Source organism: Eptatretus burgeri, chromosome 9 (assembly GCF_056783735.1).
Source record: "Eptatretus burgeri isolate ZD-2024b chromosome 9, Ebu_testis_v1, whole genome shotgun sequence".
Classification (NCBI taxonomy): Eukaryota; Metazoa; Chordata; class Myxini; order Myxiniformes; family Myxinidae; genus Eptatretus; species Eptatretus burgeri.
In genome coordinates this window covers 22,941,307-22,959,460 of record NC_140969.1, presented here as the reverse complement: position 1 = coordinate 22,959,460, position 18,154 = coordinate 22,941,307, and the positions used below count along the sequence as shown (strand labels likewise).

The window sequence follows — 18,154 nt, the reverse complement described above, 5'->3', positions numbered from 1 at the left end:
AATTCTAACAATTTTTTTTTTGGGGGGGGGGATTTGGACCAAGTTTGGAACTTTGGACCTAATTTGGACCAAGTCCAAAATTTAATGGCATGATCCTTGGACCATACCTAACCCCCTCACCAAGTTTCGTCGAAATCCGTCGAGGAGTTTTTCCATAATACTGTTCACAAACAAACAAACAAACAAACAAACAGAAAGGGGTGAAAACATTAACCTCCATCCATCTTCTAAGATGGCGGAGGTTAATAAAATAAAAACAACAACAATGTATTACAGTTGTAAAAGGGGGACGGCGAGGGGGACTTGAGCATCAAGACATCGACACAAACTGAAAATGGTGAAAATTGTTGAAACGTTCATTTGAAACCAAAAATACCAACAACAAGAACAACAACAAAAAATGAAAACATTTGGTATCGGATCTTGAACCTTTCATGACAAAGTTACCCATTTACACTCGCTTTACACCAACTTGGACGCAATAACTTTCAGATGAAGAGGATACAGAAAACTTCCGTCGTATTCAGATTATACAGCATGGTTCTGAGACTAAATGTGTTATATAACCACAACACAACCACAATGGTTGTCCACACGACTTGTTACCCGTCCTAGCAAATAACATCTTGCATCGTGGTGCTCCAGGTAGGCACCGAGGATGGACACGAGTGAGTCGTGTGGAAGAGAGCAGACGAGCAAAACAGTGGCAGTCATTATCCCCATGATTTTTGGAAGAAAAAAAAAAACGGTGTGGGAGGGTGGGGTGTTATGTTTTGCCAGTCTGTCAGTCTGTCACGACATCCCCTCCTAGACTGTTGGGCAGAAATTCACCAAACTTGGTAGTTATGATCAGCACATGGCACGAATATGAGGGAGCAGAATCATTTTTGGTTCCAACCCCCTGGGGCAGGGTCAAAAATTGAAAAATGCAATTACGAGCATATTTTAAAACTTTCTTTTTTTCATGAAACTTTGTATATTCAATTAACATTGGGGGACAAATTAAATATGTAACGATTTCTTGGATTTGATTCCCTGGTTCATACCCCAGGGAGTGGGGACTTTGGGTCACGGGGCTCAAAACGGGGGGGGGGGGGGGGAAATAAATAAATAAGCATTTTTGCCACCTTTTCAAACTTTGGTTTAGGTGCGAAGTGTGGGGATTTGCGATGGTGCGCCATCGACTTCGCTATCGTTTCGCTCGTGTGTGTTGCCAGTTCTTATTATCATGTTCGTGTTGTGAATAAAAACAGCAACATGTCATTGCAATACATAATAATCGATGGAATAAACTTTTTTGGAGTGAAAAAAAAGTAAAATACACACATCGGGGTAGAAAGACATGGATCACTACATGAACGTATTCAGAAAATCTAAACATATGGCAGTCGCGCAGTGGTGTTGGTCAATACATGGACATCGTAAATAAGCACGAGATTTAGGATTTCAGTTGCAAGTAATTTGCAATTAGGATTTAAAGCATCGTCATTATGAGCACAACGTAAAACTCCCTAAGATTCACTTTTTGACAAGATCAAGCGTACATACATCAATTTTACAATGAAAGTTCCACGAAAGTAGTGTTTATGATCACGTTGCCACGGCTCGTGAACGCAGCCATGATGTTCGCAAATTTAATTTTAAAAAAAATAAAAATAAATCTAATCTGACGATCTACATACATCAAACTATCGCGTCCTGACAACACATAGACACAGAGTGGAAACCTAAAAACAAATCGCCATCATCTTGTACACCAACAAGCGTTAATACAATAAATAAAAGTGACAGGTACATCACAAAGTGCAACCAGTTGCCTTTAGTCTTATAAGTAGTTCTCTGCTATTAACAATAAAAAATATCACATTGTGTTGTAAATATATAGCCATTGTATAATCTATGGTAACAATAACTATATGGTACAGTAGTTACGAAACAGCAGCTCAATGGTGCTAGCTAAAGAGGGTGCTTTGTAATAAGAGTTGTGCTACAGGACCACAGTGACAAACAACATCAGATTTACAAAATACCATCTAAGGGCAGATAGTTTCCGTGTTCCTACGTACACTACCAATGCATTCGTACACGAGACAACATTGTGCGGAAGCCTTTGCATGGTCCAGCACAAACAAGTATCGAAGCAATTATTCATTACGGAGGGCTCCGTTAAATTACGGAACACATGATGGTCCACAATGGGTTGCAAAATTCTAACATTACCAGCGTGAAGATTATTCTCATAAACTTCTATCTCTTCCCAAAATATTACCTGAATCCTCTGGGTTCAACATACATGTATTAGGTTATTTATATCAGTTTATATCTTTACCGCATACAGTATACGTCTTCACAACTTGTCAAGTCCTTTTGTGGTCCACCCAGCGACAAGGTGTGTTTACACCACCCAAAGAGATCTAGCCAGATGGCATATTCACATGCACCAAGCATCCAGTAAAACAATACTCTGACAGTACTGATTGGCATGCTTAAAAAAGCAGGTCTTGATACCGAGCAGAGTAGGCTTTGGTTTTTGGGAGAAATCACGAATACCTTTTATGAGCCATCCATTTATTACGTATGCATGTGCGGAGGCATGGAAATTATGACGTGTTTACAAACGAGGGGAAGTCAAAGTTTTTGTCCCAATAATGAAAGGCGTCACAAATTTTTACCAGTGGTGAGTTTTGCCACCGGAAACGTGTCAAATTTTCTTGGGGCTCTGAAACCTTATAGGAAAGGGAAACCTTTTGACTCCACCTCCACCTCGTACATCATAAATAGATGGCCACTTCAAGGATGTCGACTTGTCATTCGTTCATTCGTTTGTTTGTTCAATCGTTTGTTCCAGTGTCTCCAAGTTGCGTGCTCGGAACCTCATTTGAACGCTCAAACACGTAAAAGGAAGTGTGCTGTCCAGCTTGGTTTTCTTGGTTCGAATGTGAATTGATGGTATAAATAAACGAGTATTGCTATGGTTTCCCCATGCAAGGTATGCATATAACTCCCTGAGAGCTTATTCGAGGTGCGTACTTTCCAAATGTGCTCCAAGCATTCATCACTCGTCAAACTTGAACCTACCTTTGGATGTTTTCACTTTTACTAACAGTATGTTTGTTAAAAGTCTGCAGGAAACATTTACTTACGGCTGCATCATACACAGAAATGTTATACATATAGAATGAAGAACTAGTCTTGCTGGTGAAGGCTAGTGTCAATCTACATCAGCAGACAGGCATCGATGGATTCGGTCCCGTTCTGTGAGCTTTTGTGGCCTACCACTTCACGGCTGACCTTTTGTTGCTCCGAGACATTTCCACTTCACAATAACAGCACTTACAGTTGACTGGGGCAGCTCTGGCAGGGCAGAAATTTGACGAACTGACTTGTTGGAAAGATGGGATCCTACGACGGTGCCACGTTGAAAGTCACTGAGCTCTTCAGTATGGCCCATTCCACTGCTAATGTTTATCTATAGAGATTGCATGGCTGTGTGCTTGATTTTATACACCTCTCAGAAATTAGTGTGGCTGAAATAGCCTAATCCACTAATTAGAAGGGGGTGGCAGAATACTTTTGGCCATGTCGTATGTATGTATGTATGTATGTATGTATGTATATATATATATATATATATATATATATATATATATATATATATATATATATATATATATATATTGTATAAGATTGGGGCAGTTGGGATTACACATTTTTAAAGAAGAAGGCACTTCCAACCAAAAGTAAAAAAAATTCAATCGACTCCACTAATTTGAGCAAGAAAGCGAGAGCAGACCTGGTCTCAGGGCTGTTATGAAGACTGGGTCGGCTCTCGCTTTCTTGCTCAAATTAGCGGAGTCGAAGAGTTTTTACTTTTGGTTGGAAGCGCCTTCCTCTTCTTTAAAAAAAATAAAAATTAAAAAAATACATATAGTCAGACCCCTACATTCGTGGGGGATACGTTCCTGAAAAATGCCACGAATAATATCGAATCTACAAATGTCAGCGCATTGTTTCAATAGGAAAAAGGGGAAATAGGTTCCTGGCGGTTCATGATTCAGAAGGAAAAATAAAAAAATTTAAATCCATTGAAAAACCGCGAATATGTGAAGCATCGGGCCGCAAATATAGAAGCAGTTCACATCTCATGAACTGCCAATACGCGCGGTCCGTGAATGTATGTACGTGTGTTTTGTTAAAATGAGCAAGAAAAAAAAAAGCACATAGACATGCAGCGACGGTTCAAAATATTGAACAAGCTGCTTTGAAAGCTTTCATGAAATATATGTTGCAAACAACTGAGTAATTATAAATGAAAATTGCCTCAAGAATCCAAAGATTGGTTGCTCATTGTATCCTGATATGGCTGCACCGAGCTAACCCTAACTCAGCAAGGCCGCACTGTTATGAAGAAACAAACATCCCTTCAAATCCTTTCTTCCCATATTTTTTGTTTCCCTTCTCTGCCAGAAGCTACTTCATCACAAGACAGCTTAAAGTCTATCGGTGGTAAAGGAAAGTTTGGATGTCAAATGTGTTTTGTTATATTGCCATTGTTTTACGTCAGAGTGAGTAGGAGAAGAAATGAGCTCATGATGATCAAAGCCGAAAGGCCTTTCACTCGAATCTATTCTCACGTTAATCATTGGCCTCTTTGTACATCAAAATATCTACTTTCATTATAGAGCCAGACAGACAGACAGGGATAGCAAGAGACAAACAGACATCTGGAAAACAAGTACCGTGGTGCCCCCAGAATCTGAACGCCCCATTGTTTGAACAAATTGGAATCCGAACAATTTTTTTTGAGAAAAATTTGCCCTAAAAACCGAACACATTTTCGAAAAACGAACACAACGTGGCGTTCATGTTTGTTCACGTGTCTCCCCCGCCTGTTCGACGCGCATATTCGCGCTTTGTTCATTCAGTTCGTCGGTCGAAGTACTCGTGAAAGCATCTCTTGTGTGTCGATCGCTACTATACCTCGTGTTTTCACCTTGATTTGTGCTGTTTTTTTTTTCTTCAATTATCACCCTTGTGCATTCACCATGGCAACCAAGAAGAGCAGTGAAGCAAATAGGAGTAAGAGGAAGTCCGTGAGAACGACAATCGAGTTGAAGAAAGAACTTATCGCTAAGCATGAGAGCGGTATGAGTGTGTCTGATCTCGCTGCCATGTTCGAGCTGCCGAAATCGACCGTGTGTAGGATTCTGAAAAATAAAGAAGCGATAAAAGCGCGAAAACCCGTCGTGAAGCGAACTCATTCAATGAACCCTCTGATGAATCGGCTTTAACGAACTCAACGTTTTTTTCGCGAGCATAGTAGTGACGTCATGCTGCGTCACCCAATCGCTTCACCTCTTGATCATCTCCATGGAACCGTGTGGTGAAAACGGCATGTTTGTGTCTCCACAGAGTGTACTGGGATATAAAACACCATTTGGTGCTTCATGGTTAATTACATACCTCCACCAGGCTGAACAGTTTACGTTTTAGATCCAATGGCCACTGATAGGCCGGAGCTGCATCCAGACTGATGGAAGAAGCGACAACGCTCCTGCTCATGCCCCAGGCTTGGAAGAAGATTCATGACTCAGAAAAGGTCATTTACTCATCTTATTTTACCTTAAACATGGGTAATTTCAGTTGAAAGTGTCTTGAAAGTGGGTTTTCTTGGGGTCCAGGAACGGATTAATTCACTGTCTATTATTTCTTATTGGGAAAATAGTTTTGGAATCCGAACTTTTTGGAATCCGAACAGCCTCTTGGAACGAATTAAATTCGGATTCTGGGGGCACCACGGTACATCAGAATAGCAAATGGAACATTTCGATGAGAACACAGATGACAAGGAAAAATAACTTAGTGCCATATTAATTTTGACAAATTATCAGCTGATATTAGATCTTAGCTTCCAGCATCTCCAGGAACAGCTTGTGGATGGGAACTTTGCCATCAAGCTTGACTGTGTAGAAGAAATACACGGCGCGAGTGGCCGTTTGCCGGAGTAATGGCAGTGTCATGAGCAGGCGTCCGGCACGCCGAGGGTCATCAGGATGGTCAGTGGAAGTCAAGTCCTGAAGTGCATCATGCAGTGCATCCTGCAGTGTCTGCACTCCGTGTACATCCTCCACATGCATTGCATCTGTAGGACACAAATGGAATGTGTGGAGCTCACTGCATTACGCATACACTTGAGCAACTTTACATGCTCCATCCCAGCCCCCACCCCAATAATAAACTAGACATCTATGATCACAAAGTAATTGCCAAGGGCACCCTCTGCTCTTTCCTGTGCTTTGTCTCCCTCCCTAGGTTTCTGTAGAGGGCACACAGTCCACCATCCACCCACTTCTGATGAAATTACCAAAATCCAGGATCACTGCTTACCTCCACTAATTTGTTCCCAACTTCCACATTCTCTTCAATCTCATTCTTCCCTCGAAGTCTTCAAGATAGCTATTCACAAACATCTCAGATCATCCCAAACCCAAAGCCATGATCTTTTCTATTCTTGTGAACCCCCTCCCATGCCCAAGCCCTCCTCCTTCCAAATTTCCACTTTTTCCTTTCTGAGAGTTTCCTTCTGTATCTATCCTGTCCACCCCATGCATCCTTTCCTGCCCCCCATTCCTCCCCACACATAGTTTGTCCAATTCTCCCCATATGTTTTCATTCAACTCCACTGTTGGTGTTCCCCCTCTCCCTACTGTTCCTTTTGTTCTGTTCCATTCTGATCCATTTGGTGTCCTATCTCTTCCACGAGCCTTGACTCTGTATGAAAAAAGAAAAAAAAAAGGGGGGGAGCAAGTCTCCCCCCCCCAGCACCCACAATCCAATGATGGCCATTTGGTTTTTGGACCATCATATGATCTTGATATGATCTTGACCATCAACATTTAGGGATAGAGCAGAAATTACGAAAATGTGTCCCCATCGACAAGCTATCCATAAAACTCAACATTATGAGAATCAGAGGAAGATTGTTCAAGCCTTGATCGAAAATGTGTTTTTTGTTAATGAGGTCACAGTCTGAAAAAAGTAGGTCAAGGCCAAAACAAATACCAGGTGCACAACTTCAGTGCAGGTTCACGGTTGTGTTGCAAGGATATCTTGGAAGACCAAGCGGTCTTTGGGATTCCACATTGGCAAAATTGAGCAATGACAAAAAACATGTTTGTTTTCTTACACACCATTTGACCTTGACCATTAACCCTGAGGGGTATAATGTCAATTGCATTTAAATGTGCCTTACTCTTGGCTATCTAATGAGGGAAATTTCATTCCGATGGGACAAATCTTCATCGAGTTATGGTGAAAAATGGTAAATTACCTGTAATTAGGTCATGACCTTAAGATTCAGTCAGGGTCAAAAAAGATGTCAACCCCACATACTTTGTATTCACAATATTGATGCAAACTTTCATTCCAAAAGGCCCAGTTGACTCCAAGATAGAGCTTGGACATTGGCAGAGAGAAGAGGGAAAGGGGGGGGGGCATAACCTCCCTTCACCTTCGGTGGCGAAGGTAATAAACTTTGTTTTTTTGGACATTGACAGTAAGAGACAAAGGACTTAATAAATCAATTCAAGGACTTAATTGAGTAGCAAATGTCAGTCGCGAGGTAACTAAAATAGAACAAACTCGAGAGTTCATAGAACACCTTACCCGGTGCAGTCTTGAGAAAAAGGACATAGGAAGGGTCTTTTCAACTGTTGCCTTGCATTTCCGAGGATGATCTAAATTAGCTTTGTTCGTGAACTTTGTATAAAAAGGCGCGATGGCACTCGTACAAAGGCAATTGGTCAAATGGAACAGTCCGGAGCTGAAACTTCTGCCAACTCGTCTCGGCCAAACTGACAATTTTGGAACGATCTTTGAGAAAAAGATGCACTAAACAAACACATAGTTTGGACGAAGTTAGCTTTGTCATTGCACCACGAGGCGCTGCCATTTTGTCTGAATCTCAATGTTACTATCAGAGCGTGCAACAAATTTGATTGGTCAAGATGGCGTAAATATTTGCCTAAGTACTGCTAAACTGAAGGTTTTGGGAACTGCAAAGTTCGGCAGTTGCCATCGACTCACCCACCGCCTTTTACACCACCTTATTTAACACGTTAAGTTAATTATTCGTGCCTGTTGTTTATGTCCTTAATGACGTCCCTAAAAACAGTAAGTTTCCTGTTTGGAATGATTTTCAATTTTGTTTGCCAGACAGACAGACTAAAACAATTACCCTACTCCCCTGCGTCTTATGCGCACTCGAGACGAGACGCCGTACGATTTGCCAAATTCAGAGCCAAAGTACTGCTGAATTGCAGGCTCATGTTCCGATTCGTGTTCCACGGTGTTCAAAATGTAAAATTCGATTGGAATCAAGTAGTTCCTCTGTCATAGGAATAGAATGACAGAGTGAGTGAACCAATTGCTTAACCCCGCTTTGTGCAACACGTGCGGAGTAATAAACCGGCATGGAGGTCGCCAAAGCAGAGTGCATCATATTCATTCATTCATTCCAACCACTGTAATAGCATATCCCAAGATGACACAATGAAGATGCACAAAGCTTATTATGCACGATGTGGGAGAGAAAGCAGCTTCACGGGAGGGTCTCAATCAAGGCACGATTTACCCCTCACGAATGACGACGTTGCACTGCCGTGACAAGTAACCTTGCTCCCACAACAATCTAGACACTGTTACAAGTACCACTTTGGTCTCTCACTGATCAAAGCCACAAATTTCCATCCAGATAATTAGTATAATGAGCCATATGTCGCAGTGAAGGGAAATTATTTTCAGGAGCAGGAGGCGAAAACTCGTTTGTATTTTGTGGAAGGGGTGAAAGTGTGCTGCAGAGAATGGCATCAGACTTTGGAGAAAACAAAGAATCGATCCGCCACCATCTTCTTCATCAATTGTGAGCAGTCTTCATGCATCCTTGCAGTTGCACTCCCACCAAATTCCGTTCATATTCCGAAAGCCTACAATGCAGTGCTACCAACATTAGCACTTCCGTCGAACTACGAAAGCACCATTTAAAACCCTTGAGGATTGTATAATGAAACCGTTTTCTGAAATGGTATTTTTTTTTTCCTTCAAACAAAGCACTCTGATCGATTGAAAATTACACATCTTTTGTCCCACTTTCCTCACCAGAATTGGCCAAGGCAATTGCTTTCAGTGTGACAAACTCTTCACGTCCAAAATCCAAGATCTGGTACTTCGCAACGAGTTGAAGCAGCGCAACTGTGAGATCGACCAGGCCGGCCCTCCGTGCAAACTCCCCATCCACCACGTAGTCTTCGGCGAAAACCAGCTCTCCAGGACGTGCGAGAGAACGGAATGCGACACCCAGCACCAACACCTCCATCCAGGCACTTTGGAGGAGCCGCATCTGGTCGCCCAGTGAGAGGGCTGAGAATCCTAAGGGTGGTAACAAATCATGAAACAAGGCATTCCCCTTTAGATTCATCAAAGGTGGGTGAGCAAAACAAACCGCACGACACGATACACCTGCATCGGCAAACTCCACTCAAATGCTGTACCATAGAAACAGGAATGTAGAACACAGCAGTTGGGATTCAGATTGAAACGAGGCACGTTTCGGACGGGTGAGTACACAGTGTGTCCAGGAGGGAATGGATTAGCATATGAATGAACCTCAAAAGTGAACACACAATCATCATTACCTCTGCCGCCAATTCCGCTCTGTTATGTATAATGTATTCTCCCTGTTTGTCTGTGAGCAGGATTTCTCGTAAAGTTGTGCACAGATTCGGATGAAACTTGGTGGACACGCTGGGTGTGTGACGTTGATTGATGTGGGTGCGTGGCTTCCCCGATGTGGGAAGAATTGGATCAATTTTGCTGAAGATCCGAATCTGATAATTAATAAAGTGATTCTTCACCATTGAGAGATCGTGCTAAACTGATACATAGCACGATATCTCAAAAATGTATTGGGCCTGATATGTTCTCGTGGATCGGGCATTACGGGGCAGAGGTATGTGTTCTTGCAAATACCCTTCTAGTTTGATTTGTTAATTGGTAATTCCTTTCTCTTCAGAGTTTTTATCTCAACCTGATGTTTTTGGTATCTCCACCAAGTGCATCCACCATTTTTAATATTGTTGTCCATTTAAATACGAGTGAGAAGCATGGTAATGTAACAGTCAAATACAAATACCAGGTACGTGTTTGGCCCAACTGATGATAACCACAAGTTGGCGGTCAGCAAGATCGCACAAGGTGGTGAGGGCCTTGACGCTGCTGTCAGGCACCGTGGGGTCTGGCATCGCAAACATCTTTTCAGGTTCCGCAACCAGCAGGTGTGAGATCACGCGGTTTACTGAGAGCAAAGAGGAAGATGCAAAAAAAACAAACAAGGTCATTAAAAGCATCATGAAACAAATAAATTCACAAATCAAACTGCTGTGGAGGGGGGAGAGGGGGCGGACCAAAAGGTGCGTTGCCGACGTATTATGGAGCTGGGCATGTGACGGTAGTGGATGTTGAAATGCCCTGCAAGCTTGGCGAGTGCTGCCTAATGAGCAACGTTTCAAAACTCCCCACGCTCAGTTCATAGAGCAGAGAAGGTCACATCCGACATATCCTGAACGACCTCTCGGTTGGTGAATGGTGATGAAGAAATGTCTGCCACACTTGTATCGCTGAAGTTTTTCTGAACATACTATAAGGTGGTTATTGAGCACAATTTGTATTCAGAAGATGATGTCCCACCAGCAATAACATTTTTAAAGTTTACAGTCAATGTACACAATAAAGTGCATATACAACTACCGAGCTGCTTTCATAAACAAGCCTCACACTGCATAATGCCAATAGAGAATGTGGGAAGAAAAACTTTAATTATTCAACTAATGATAAAAAAGTAAAAGTAAAGGCATAAAAATATTTCATGAAAGTTTCAAACAAAAAACTTTCATGCTCAAGTCAAGTTACCCTGAGAGCTTTAAGATTCAAACACAACTGTGCACCGGCCGGCCACACGTGTCGATCGGATCAAGCATGGCAGGCAAATTATTCCCGACCCGAAGGTTGTTAAGTCTACCGATGGGGTTGGAACTGACAATCTAACAGTAACACAGCAATTCTTCCTGACATGAGCACAATTTCTGGAAGTTTAAAATCCAATTCTTTTCCACTGCTGTCTTCAGGAGGATTTGAACCTGCAACCTTTGAGATGGCAGTCCTGTGTCCTCACCACCAAGTCATTTTTTTTAAACATGATCTAAGGCTCATAGTGGAGCTGCCACACAAACACACATGGACATACAGAAGAATACATGTGACGACACAAGACTGTCAGACAAGACAAATACAGCCACTGAGATTGGGGGGAAATGGCGTCACGTCCCAGGGTACTCTGGGTACCAGCGACGTCACAACAATGGCACCGCCTTTCCCACAACGGAGCCTTTCCGAAGGAGGAATTTCCTCCTCCCCGTACATGCCAACCTATGGGGATTGTCCATGCTCTTAACCTTTTAAATGCCGATCGTCAAGCAAGGAAGCAGCACGTACCCTTTTTAAACGTCATTGGCATGACTCCGCCAGGGTTTGAACCACCGACCTCCTGGCCTTCACCGGTTATCTAACTTTATAAATCGCTCAGAATTTTGAACAATGAGTTCTTCAGATCTCCAGCATTACAAGAAGCTTCATAACATCGATTATGAAACGACTTTGATGGCTAATCACATTCTTTTGTCCAGAACGTAACCATGACAAAACGGTCCGTGAAGCAATGGATAAGTTCTGTTGTGACACCATGATGAATACAAGTCAAAAATGATAAGACACATCAGGTTGGGCATTACACTTGTTATGGCAACAAAATCCACTCAAAAACAAATTCATTACGATTCACCCCTTTTTTCAGCCGGTTATACCCGTTGTCCTCAAGAGGGGCTGGCAGGATGGCTGGGAGGTACACACACTCGCCTCGAACCTGTCTATCTTGTGTTTGAATCCCCAACCCAGCTATAAACGGTCATCCCATTGTTTCACAGGCAGGGTAATTCATCAATGTGTGTGCCTTCGTGAAGAGGAGGCGAACTATCACCGGCACCATGAACAAATTCCAAATTCCTGCCCCAACTACTGCCGGGAGAGAGACGGCAAACCGCCCAGCATGACCCCAGGACAGGAAACTGCTTCGGCAGAACCAACGCCCTGTAACACATGGTATGGCACATCGGATCGGATTGTAATAATTCACATGAAGTGAAAAGCATGTCCCACAGCACAGTCGCAACAGTTCAGGGACTATCCCTCAATGAAGCACTGTGGGAACGGAGAAAAAAATCCAGCACCAACGGAAATTCGGTGGAAATAACCCGAGCATAAATGGTGTGAGCAGAAAAGCAGTGTTGTTGAAAAGCGATACTCTTGAAAGTCTTTGCCATACAGGTAAAAGTTGACAAGGGAACTAACAATAATAACAAGGAGGCTTACAAGGTTTCTTAATTGGCTGCTGTGATAAAGAAGATAAGTAGAGGTTGTTCTCGGAAGCGGTCCTCCTTTTGTACTTCTGCCTCCCTCCCCGCACACGATCAAGACGCACACCTGCATAAAAACAGATGGACAAACGACCAATAAAGTATCGATTTAGTCCAAATCTTGATGCACACTTGTTTCTATTCTTAAATGGTACAAAACATTCTACATATTAGCATCAGAAAATTGGAACGATTCAGAACAACCCCCTCCCCTCTTTACTGTACTTCCACTCATCTTTCACGTCCTCGTATCCAAATCTCTCCTTCCTTTTGCCAACCCTTCCCCTTCCACTCTCAATTTCTGGCTTCTATAATTGGCTCCGCCACGGAAGGTGGGCAGCGGTATGTTTTCATCCCCCGTTTGTCTGTCTGTGAGCATGATATCTCAAAATGTTATGCACAGATTCGGACGAAACTTGGTGGAAAGGTTGGGTGTGTGACAAGGAAGAATTCATCATTTTGCTGAAGATCCGCATCTGATCATTTTTAAAGTGATTTCTTCACCATTGAGAGATCGGGCCAAAAACAATATTCATCAGGATAGCTCAAAAAGTTGTTGACGGGTTATGGCAAAACTTGGTGTACGATTTGGATATGTGATAAGAACAAGCCGATTAGACTTTGGTTAAGATCCGGATGCAGGTTCTTCCCATCAATGGGCTACAAAACAAACTGTTCAGCCTGGCGTGGGTACAAGCTCTACCCAGTGCCATTCACCTTTCACATATATCCCCCCTCCCCCTCAATTCAGTTCCAATCATAACTTGCGTACGTAAATAATCCATCCATCCATCAGGACCGTACTCTGTACAGAGCGTCGGTGCTGCCGAAGCAGTCTCGTTAGCTGTTGGGCACAATCCTGGATGGGTCCACCACTCCGACGCAGGATACTCGAATGGCCAAGTCATCCCAGCAAGCTAAGACTCACTTTGCCGACCTCGGAAAGGATGACAGGCTGAATCAACCACACCTGGTGTAATTTAACGGCATAACAGGCGCTCAAACTGAAGACACAAAGATCTTAAGCCAGCCACCTTAACCGTTAAGCCAACATCAGGCTTACTTGCATACGCAATATGTACATACCCCGAAAATTAAAATATAAATTGTAGTTACCAATATCATGCGAAATGCCTTATTTTCAAATTAAATTGCTTCCTCTCAATTTGGAACAATTCACCACTTCGTCGAGACACGATGCCAAGATTAAAATAGATTGAGATGAAAACATATGTATAAAACAAAACAAAAAAAACAAACAAACAACAGAATGTAGAATTTTAGGCGAATGCATCAATATGTACGACTCCGCCTGCGTTGGATGTAAACACACCATAATACGTTTGATCTCAATTACAGGTCACACGAAAAATTGAAGGTCACATGAGAGAGAAAAGACAGATAAGTCGAGGAGGGAAGAAAAACATCAGACGCTTGTAACTCAAGTTACGATCTGCAAAATAGTTGTAACAAATTATTTGCATGTCTGTTGAGTAGTATATAGGTACAGCGGAAGCTTAACGCTAGTACGCCTAGGACTTGATACAGATAACACACTGGTTATAATATATGGCTGTAATGTTTGCGGAGGTGAGAAACATATTCTGAAAGATGTTTTGTGTAAAAAGCGGAACAGCTTATAATGTTGGGAGTTTGCCTTAGACCTGTACAGAATGATCGCTGAGCTTTCCAGTTACTTCTCGATTTGGAATCGCCTATAAAACATGCGTTGCTGGTACGAGGATGAACCTTAACCAAGTTCCTCCCTTGGGGATTACAAAGGGGAAGGAGAGGAGAGAAAGACTATGGCACGAGATGCGATAGTCCTTTCAATTGATCGATCCACAGCAGCAGGCGAGTTTTCCAAATGTAGATGTATATTTCACAGAACCACACAAGGCACGGCACACCAGCAGCTCGGTACCCCGAGTCCGTACTCTCACCTACCCTCGGTGCTTCTAAATCTAGAAACAACCAGAAAATTATCACACCTCGGCGATTCTGCGATGCAGCTCAAAGACCAACTGCAACGTTTTGATAACCTGTCCCCCTTTTAAGGAAAAAAAAAACTTTTTGAACACACAACTCACCTCCGCAAACATTAAACAATCATATATTATAACCAGAATCAACATCCCGCTACATATATATATATATATATATATATATATATATATATATATATATATATATATATATATATATATATATATATATATATATATATATATATATACATATACACACACTGCCCAAAAGATATGCAAACAAACAAAGAAACAAAAAATTGTGCCAGGGGTATAAGTGAGAGAGATGAAGCTGGGAGAGCTGAAGATGGGTAAATGAAAAGAAGGAATGAAAAAGTTCTGATTTAAAAGAGGACAGAAAACGTGTCCGTACCGAGCATACTGAATTAGGAGGAGAGGGGGTCAGGCAGAGAGGGTCATTCATTTTTTTTTTTTTTCCTTGCACGTCATACCAATGAATGCTCTACTCACCTTCTTTCAGCATGCCTACTTTGAGACACTTCATGAAACGACAAGCTTGGCAGGACTTTCTTCGACGCTTCGTTATCTCACAGTCACTTGCTGCTGGGCAACTGTATTCAATATTTCCTGCCAAATACAGTTCAAAGTTAAACTTATCACATAAAGGAAAAAAAGATAACCAGAAAGCATCTCGAAATGCAAAGCCCACCTGCATCTGCTTGTACTGGAGCTAAACTTAATGAAAACCACAGGAAAATTAATGAAGGGACATTCACTCAGCATGACAACCAAACAGACTACCCGTACATCGGTCTTCTTTTGCAAATATTCAAACATTAATTTCCCAGCTGCACTTGACTGACCTGAAATTAAATCACAGTAACAAAATGACAAGATGGTGGTGGACCTTCTGTTGAAACCGTGGTGATGTGACCCACAACAGCACTTGGAAAGGCATTCCAGGATAGTGATTTTACCCATGACTGACTGACTCACTGAAAGTGTAACTTTAACCAGGTGTTGCTGTCAGCATGTAGTCACTTGTGGTTCTTCATTCCGATTCGGCAGGCATTATTCCAGCGGTTTTCAGATCATCGTTGTGATTCCCATTGCTCTTTGCTTCACTAGAAGCCCTTGATGTCAGACCCAATAGAATGGTGCCTTTATGTCAAAGGCAGCGACTCTCAAATGTTTGGCACATCTCGTGTTGTCCTCATTTGGATTGTGGGGTTTGACTGCATCAATGCAGGACGATTCAGACGGACGGAAACCAAATTGGGAATTCATGAGCAGTTCAATTTTCAAACAACGAAGGTGTTAACAGACGGCTTCAGAAGCTTCAAAGAAGGGAAAAGGTAGTGAAAAGAACAAGTCATCAGACAAAACCAAACACTTAAGAAAAGTCGGGAAAGGAAACGTTGAGTACCGCAAGTCCTCGCTTTACGTCGAGGATGCGTTCGTGGAAAGTGCGACTTCAAGCGAAACGATGTAAAGCAAATTCATCTTTTAAAAACCATTGACTTAATTATATGAATATGGGTTACGTTTCTGGAAAGTTTTTTTTTGGTCAATATTTTAGCCACACAATGTATAATTATAAGGTAAAATAAATATTTCAGTAACAAAACACTACAGGGACATAAGAATACAAATAAATAAGTAGATTTATACATTATAACACTCACCAGAGATGATTGCAGATCTTTAATCCAAACACCAAGAATCTAATCCATATTTTCCAGCATTCTTGCACGACTTATTTTAGTAGCACTCCGACGTGGAACACTTTGTGCGCCATCTCTGATTTTATTTTTCTGCATTACCACCAATCGTCCGCACCGTCGGCGGAGGTAAGCCAAGCACTCGGCCGATATCAACTGCCCGTTCTCCGCCATTGAAATGCTTTAACGCGTCTAATTTAGCAATATGAAGTGCAAGGATGTTGTGATACGTTGCGAGTAATGGCGATGACGAAAAGACGTGATCCAAACGATTCTGCCCGTCCTTCGTTGTTGATGAACGACGTACAAGCGAATCGGCGGCGACGTATGATGAATGCGTTCTCCTATTCAAGAGTAATGTATAAGCAGAACAATGTGTAAAGGGACGATGTAAAGACGGGTCCGTGAATTATACGCACACATATCAATACATGACATTATGTAGACTAGCAGAATACCCACCCTATGGATGAGCACGTTCCAAGCATGCAACATGTTCTTCTGACGCATACCTTTATTTGGGCAGTGTATAGGAAACTGACAGCTATATAAATCGCTCCAAAAAAGTTAAAATATATAAATAAATAATAACCCAAGTTATTTGAATGAAGAAAAAAACCTACTGCTTGGAATTCAAAAACATCTCACTGTACTAAAAAAAAACGTGTGGACAGGAATACTGTACTGTAAATGATGGAGACTTGTCATACCCTCTCCCACCTGGAGCGGCGATACACATTCACATGGAGAACTTGCATGCTTCCCTTTCCCCTCTAAGACCACTGGCAACGATGAAAACGCCCCGATACACAAATTGAGGTCACGCTGATCCAATGTAGCAAGTCTGGATGTAATCAGCCCAGAACTGTACGAGTCGCGTGACAAACACACAAACAAACGCCGGTCTGTGAATTGGTTACAGTAAGGATTGTGCACACAAATATTTTACACCAACACAGCCTCATACAGACCGATCACATTACTTTGCGCACTCTAATACTCACACTCATAAACCATCACCTCTGTCTGTGTCTGTCTGTGTCTGTCTGTCTGTGTCTGTCTGTCTGTGTCTGTCTGTCTGTGTCTGTCTGTCTGTGTCTGTCTGTGTCTGTCTGTCTGTGTCTGTCTGTCTGTCTGTCTGTGTCTGTCTGTCTGTGTCTGTCTGTCTGTGTCTGTCTGTGTCTGTCTGTGTCTGTCTGTCTGTGTCTGTCTGTCTGTGTCTGTCTGTGTCTGTCTGTCTGTGTCTGTCTGTCTGTGTCTGTCTGTGTCTGTCTGTCTGTGTCTGTCTGTCTGTGTCTGTCTGTGTCTGTCTGTGTCTGTCTGTCTGTCTGTGTCTGTCTGTGTCTGTCTGTCTGTCTGTCTGTCTGTCTGTGTCTGTCTGTCTGTGTCTGTCTGTCTGTCTGTCTGTGTCTGTCTGTGTCTGTGTCTGTGTGTCTGTGTCTGTCTGTCTGTGTCTGTCTGTCTGTGTCTGTGTGTCTGTGTCTGTCTGTCTGTGTCTGTGTGTCTGTGTCTGTCTGTCTGTGTCTGTCTGTCTGTGTCTGTCTGTCTGTGTCTGTCTGTCTGTGTCTGTCTGTCTGTGTCTGTCTGTCTGTGTCTGTCTGTCTGTGTCTGTCTGTCTGTGTCTGTCTGTCTGTGTCTGTCTGTCTGTGTCTGTCTGTCTGTGTCTGTCTGTCTGTGTCTGTCTGTCTGTGTCTGTCTGTCTGTGTCTGTCTGTCTGTGTCTGTCTGTCTGTGTCTGTCTGTCTGTGTCTGTCTGTCTGTGTCTGTCTGTCTGTGTCTGTCTGTCTGTGTCTGTCTGTCTGTGTCTGTCTGTCTGTGTCTGTCTGTCTGTGTCTGTCTGTCTGTGTCTGTCTGTCTGTGTCTGTCTGTCTGTGTCTGTCTGTCTGTGTCTGTCTGTCTGTGTCTGTCTGTCTGTGTCTGTC

At 42.5% G+C, this 18,154-nt stretch overlaps 1 protein-coding gene across 3 annotated transcripts in view; it reads right to left on the bottom strand.

The window, feature by feature from the left end:
• Positions 1 to 18,154, bottom strand: part of LOC147019711 (estrogen-related receptor gamma-like) — a 55,173-nt gene that overhangs the window by 2,583 nt on the left and 34,436 nt on the right. For 2 of the 3 annotated variants that reach the window (XM_085894370.1, XM_085894372.1), the window contains exons 2-6: positions 15,023 to 15,139; positions 12,481 to 12,591; positions 10,190 to 10,351; positions 9,157 to 9,426; positions 32 to 6,142 (exon numbers count right to left, since the gene is read on the bottom strand). In XM_085894370.1, the coding sequence (XP_085750496.1) occupies positions 5,898 to 6,142; positions 9,157 to 9,426; positions 10,190 to 10,351; positions 12,481 to 12,591; positions 15,023 to 15,139 (905 nt within the window). In that variant the 3' untranslated portion in view covers positions 32 to 5,897. Of the gene's footprint in view, positions 1 to 31; positions 6,143 to 9,156; positions 9,427 to 10,189; positions 10,352 to 12,480; positions 12,592 to 15,022; positions 15,140 to 18,154 lie in introns of those variants that run through there. The other variant, XM_085894371.1, reaches the window with a different exon arrangement.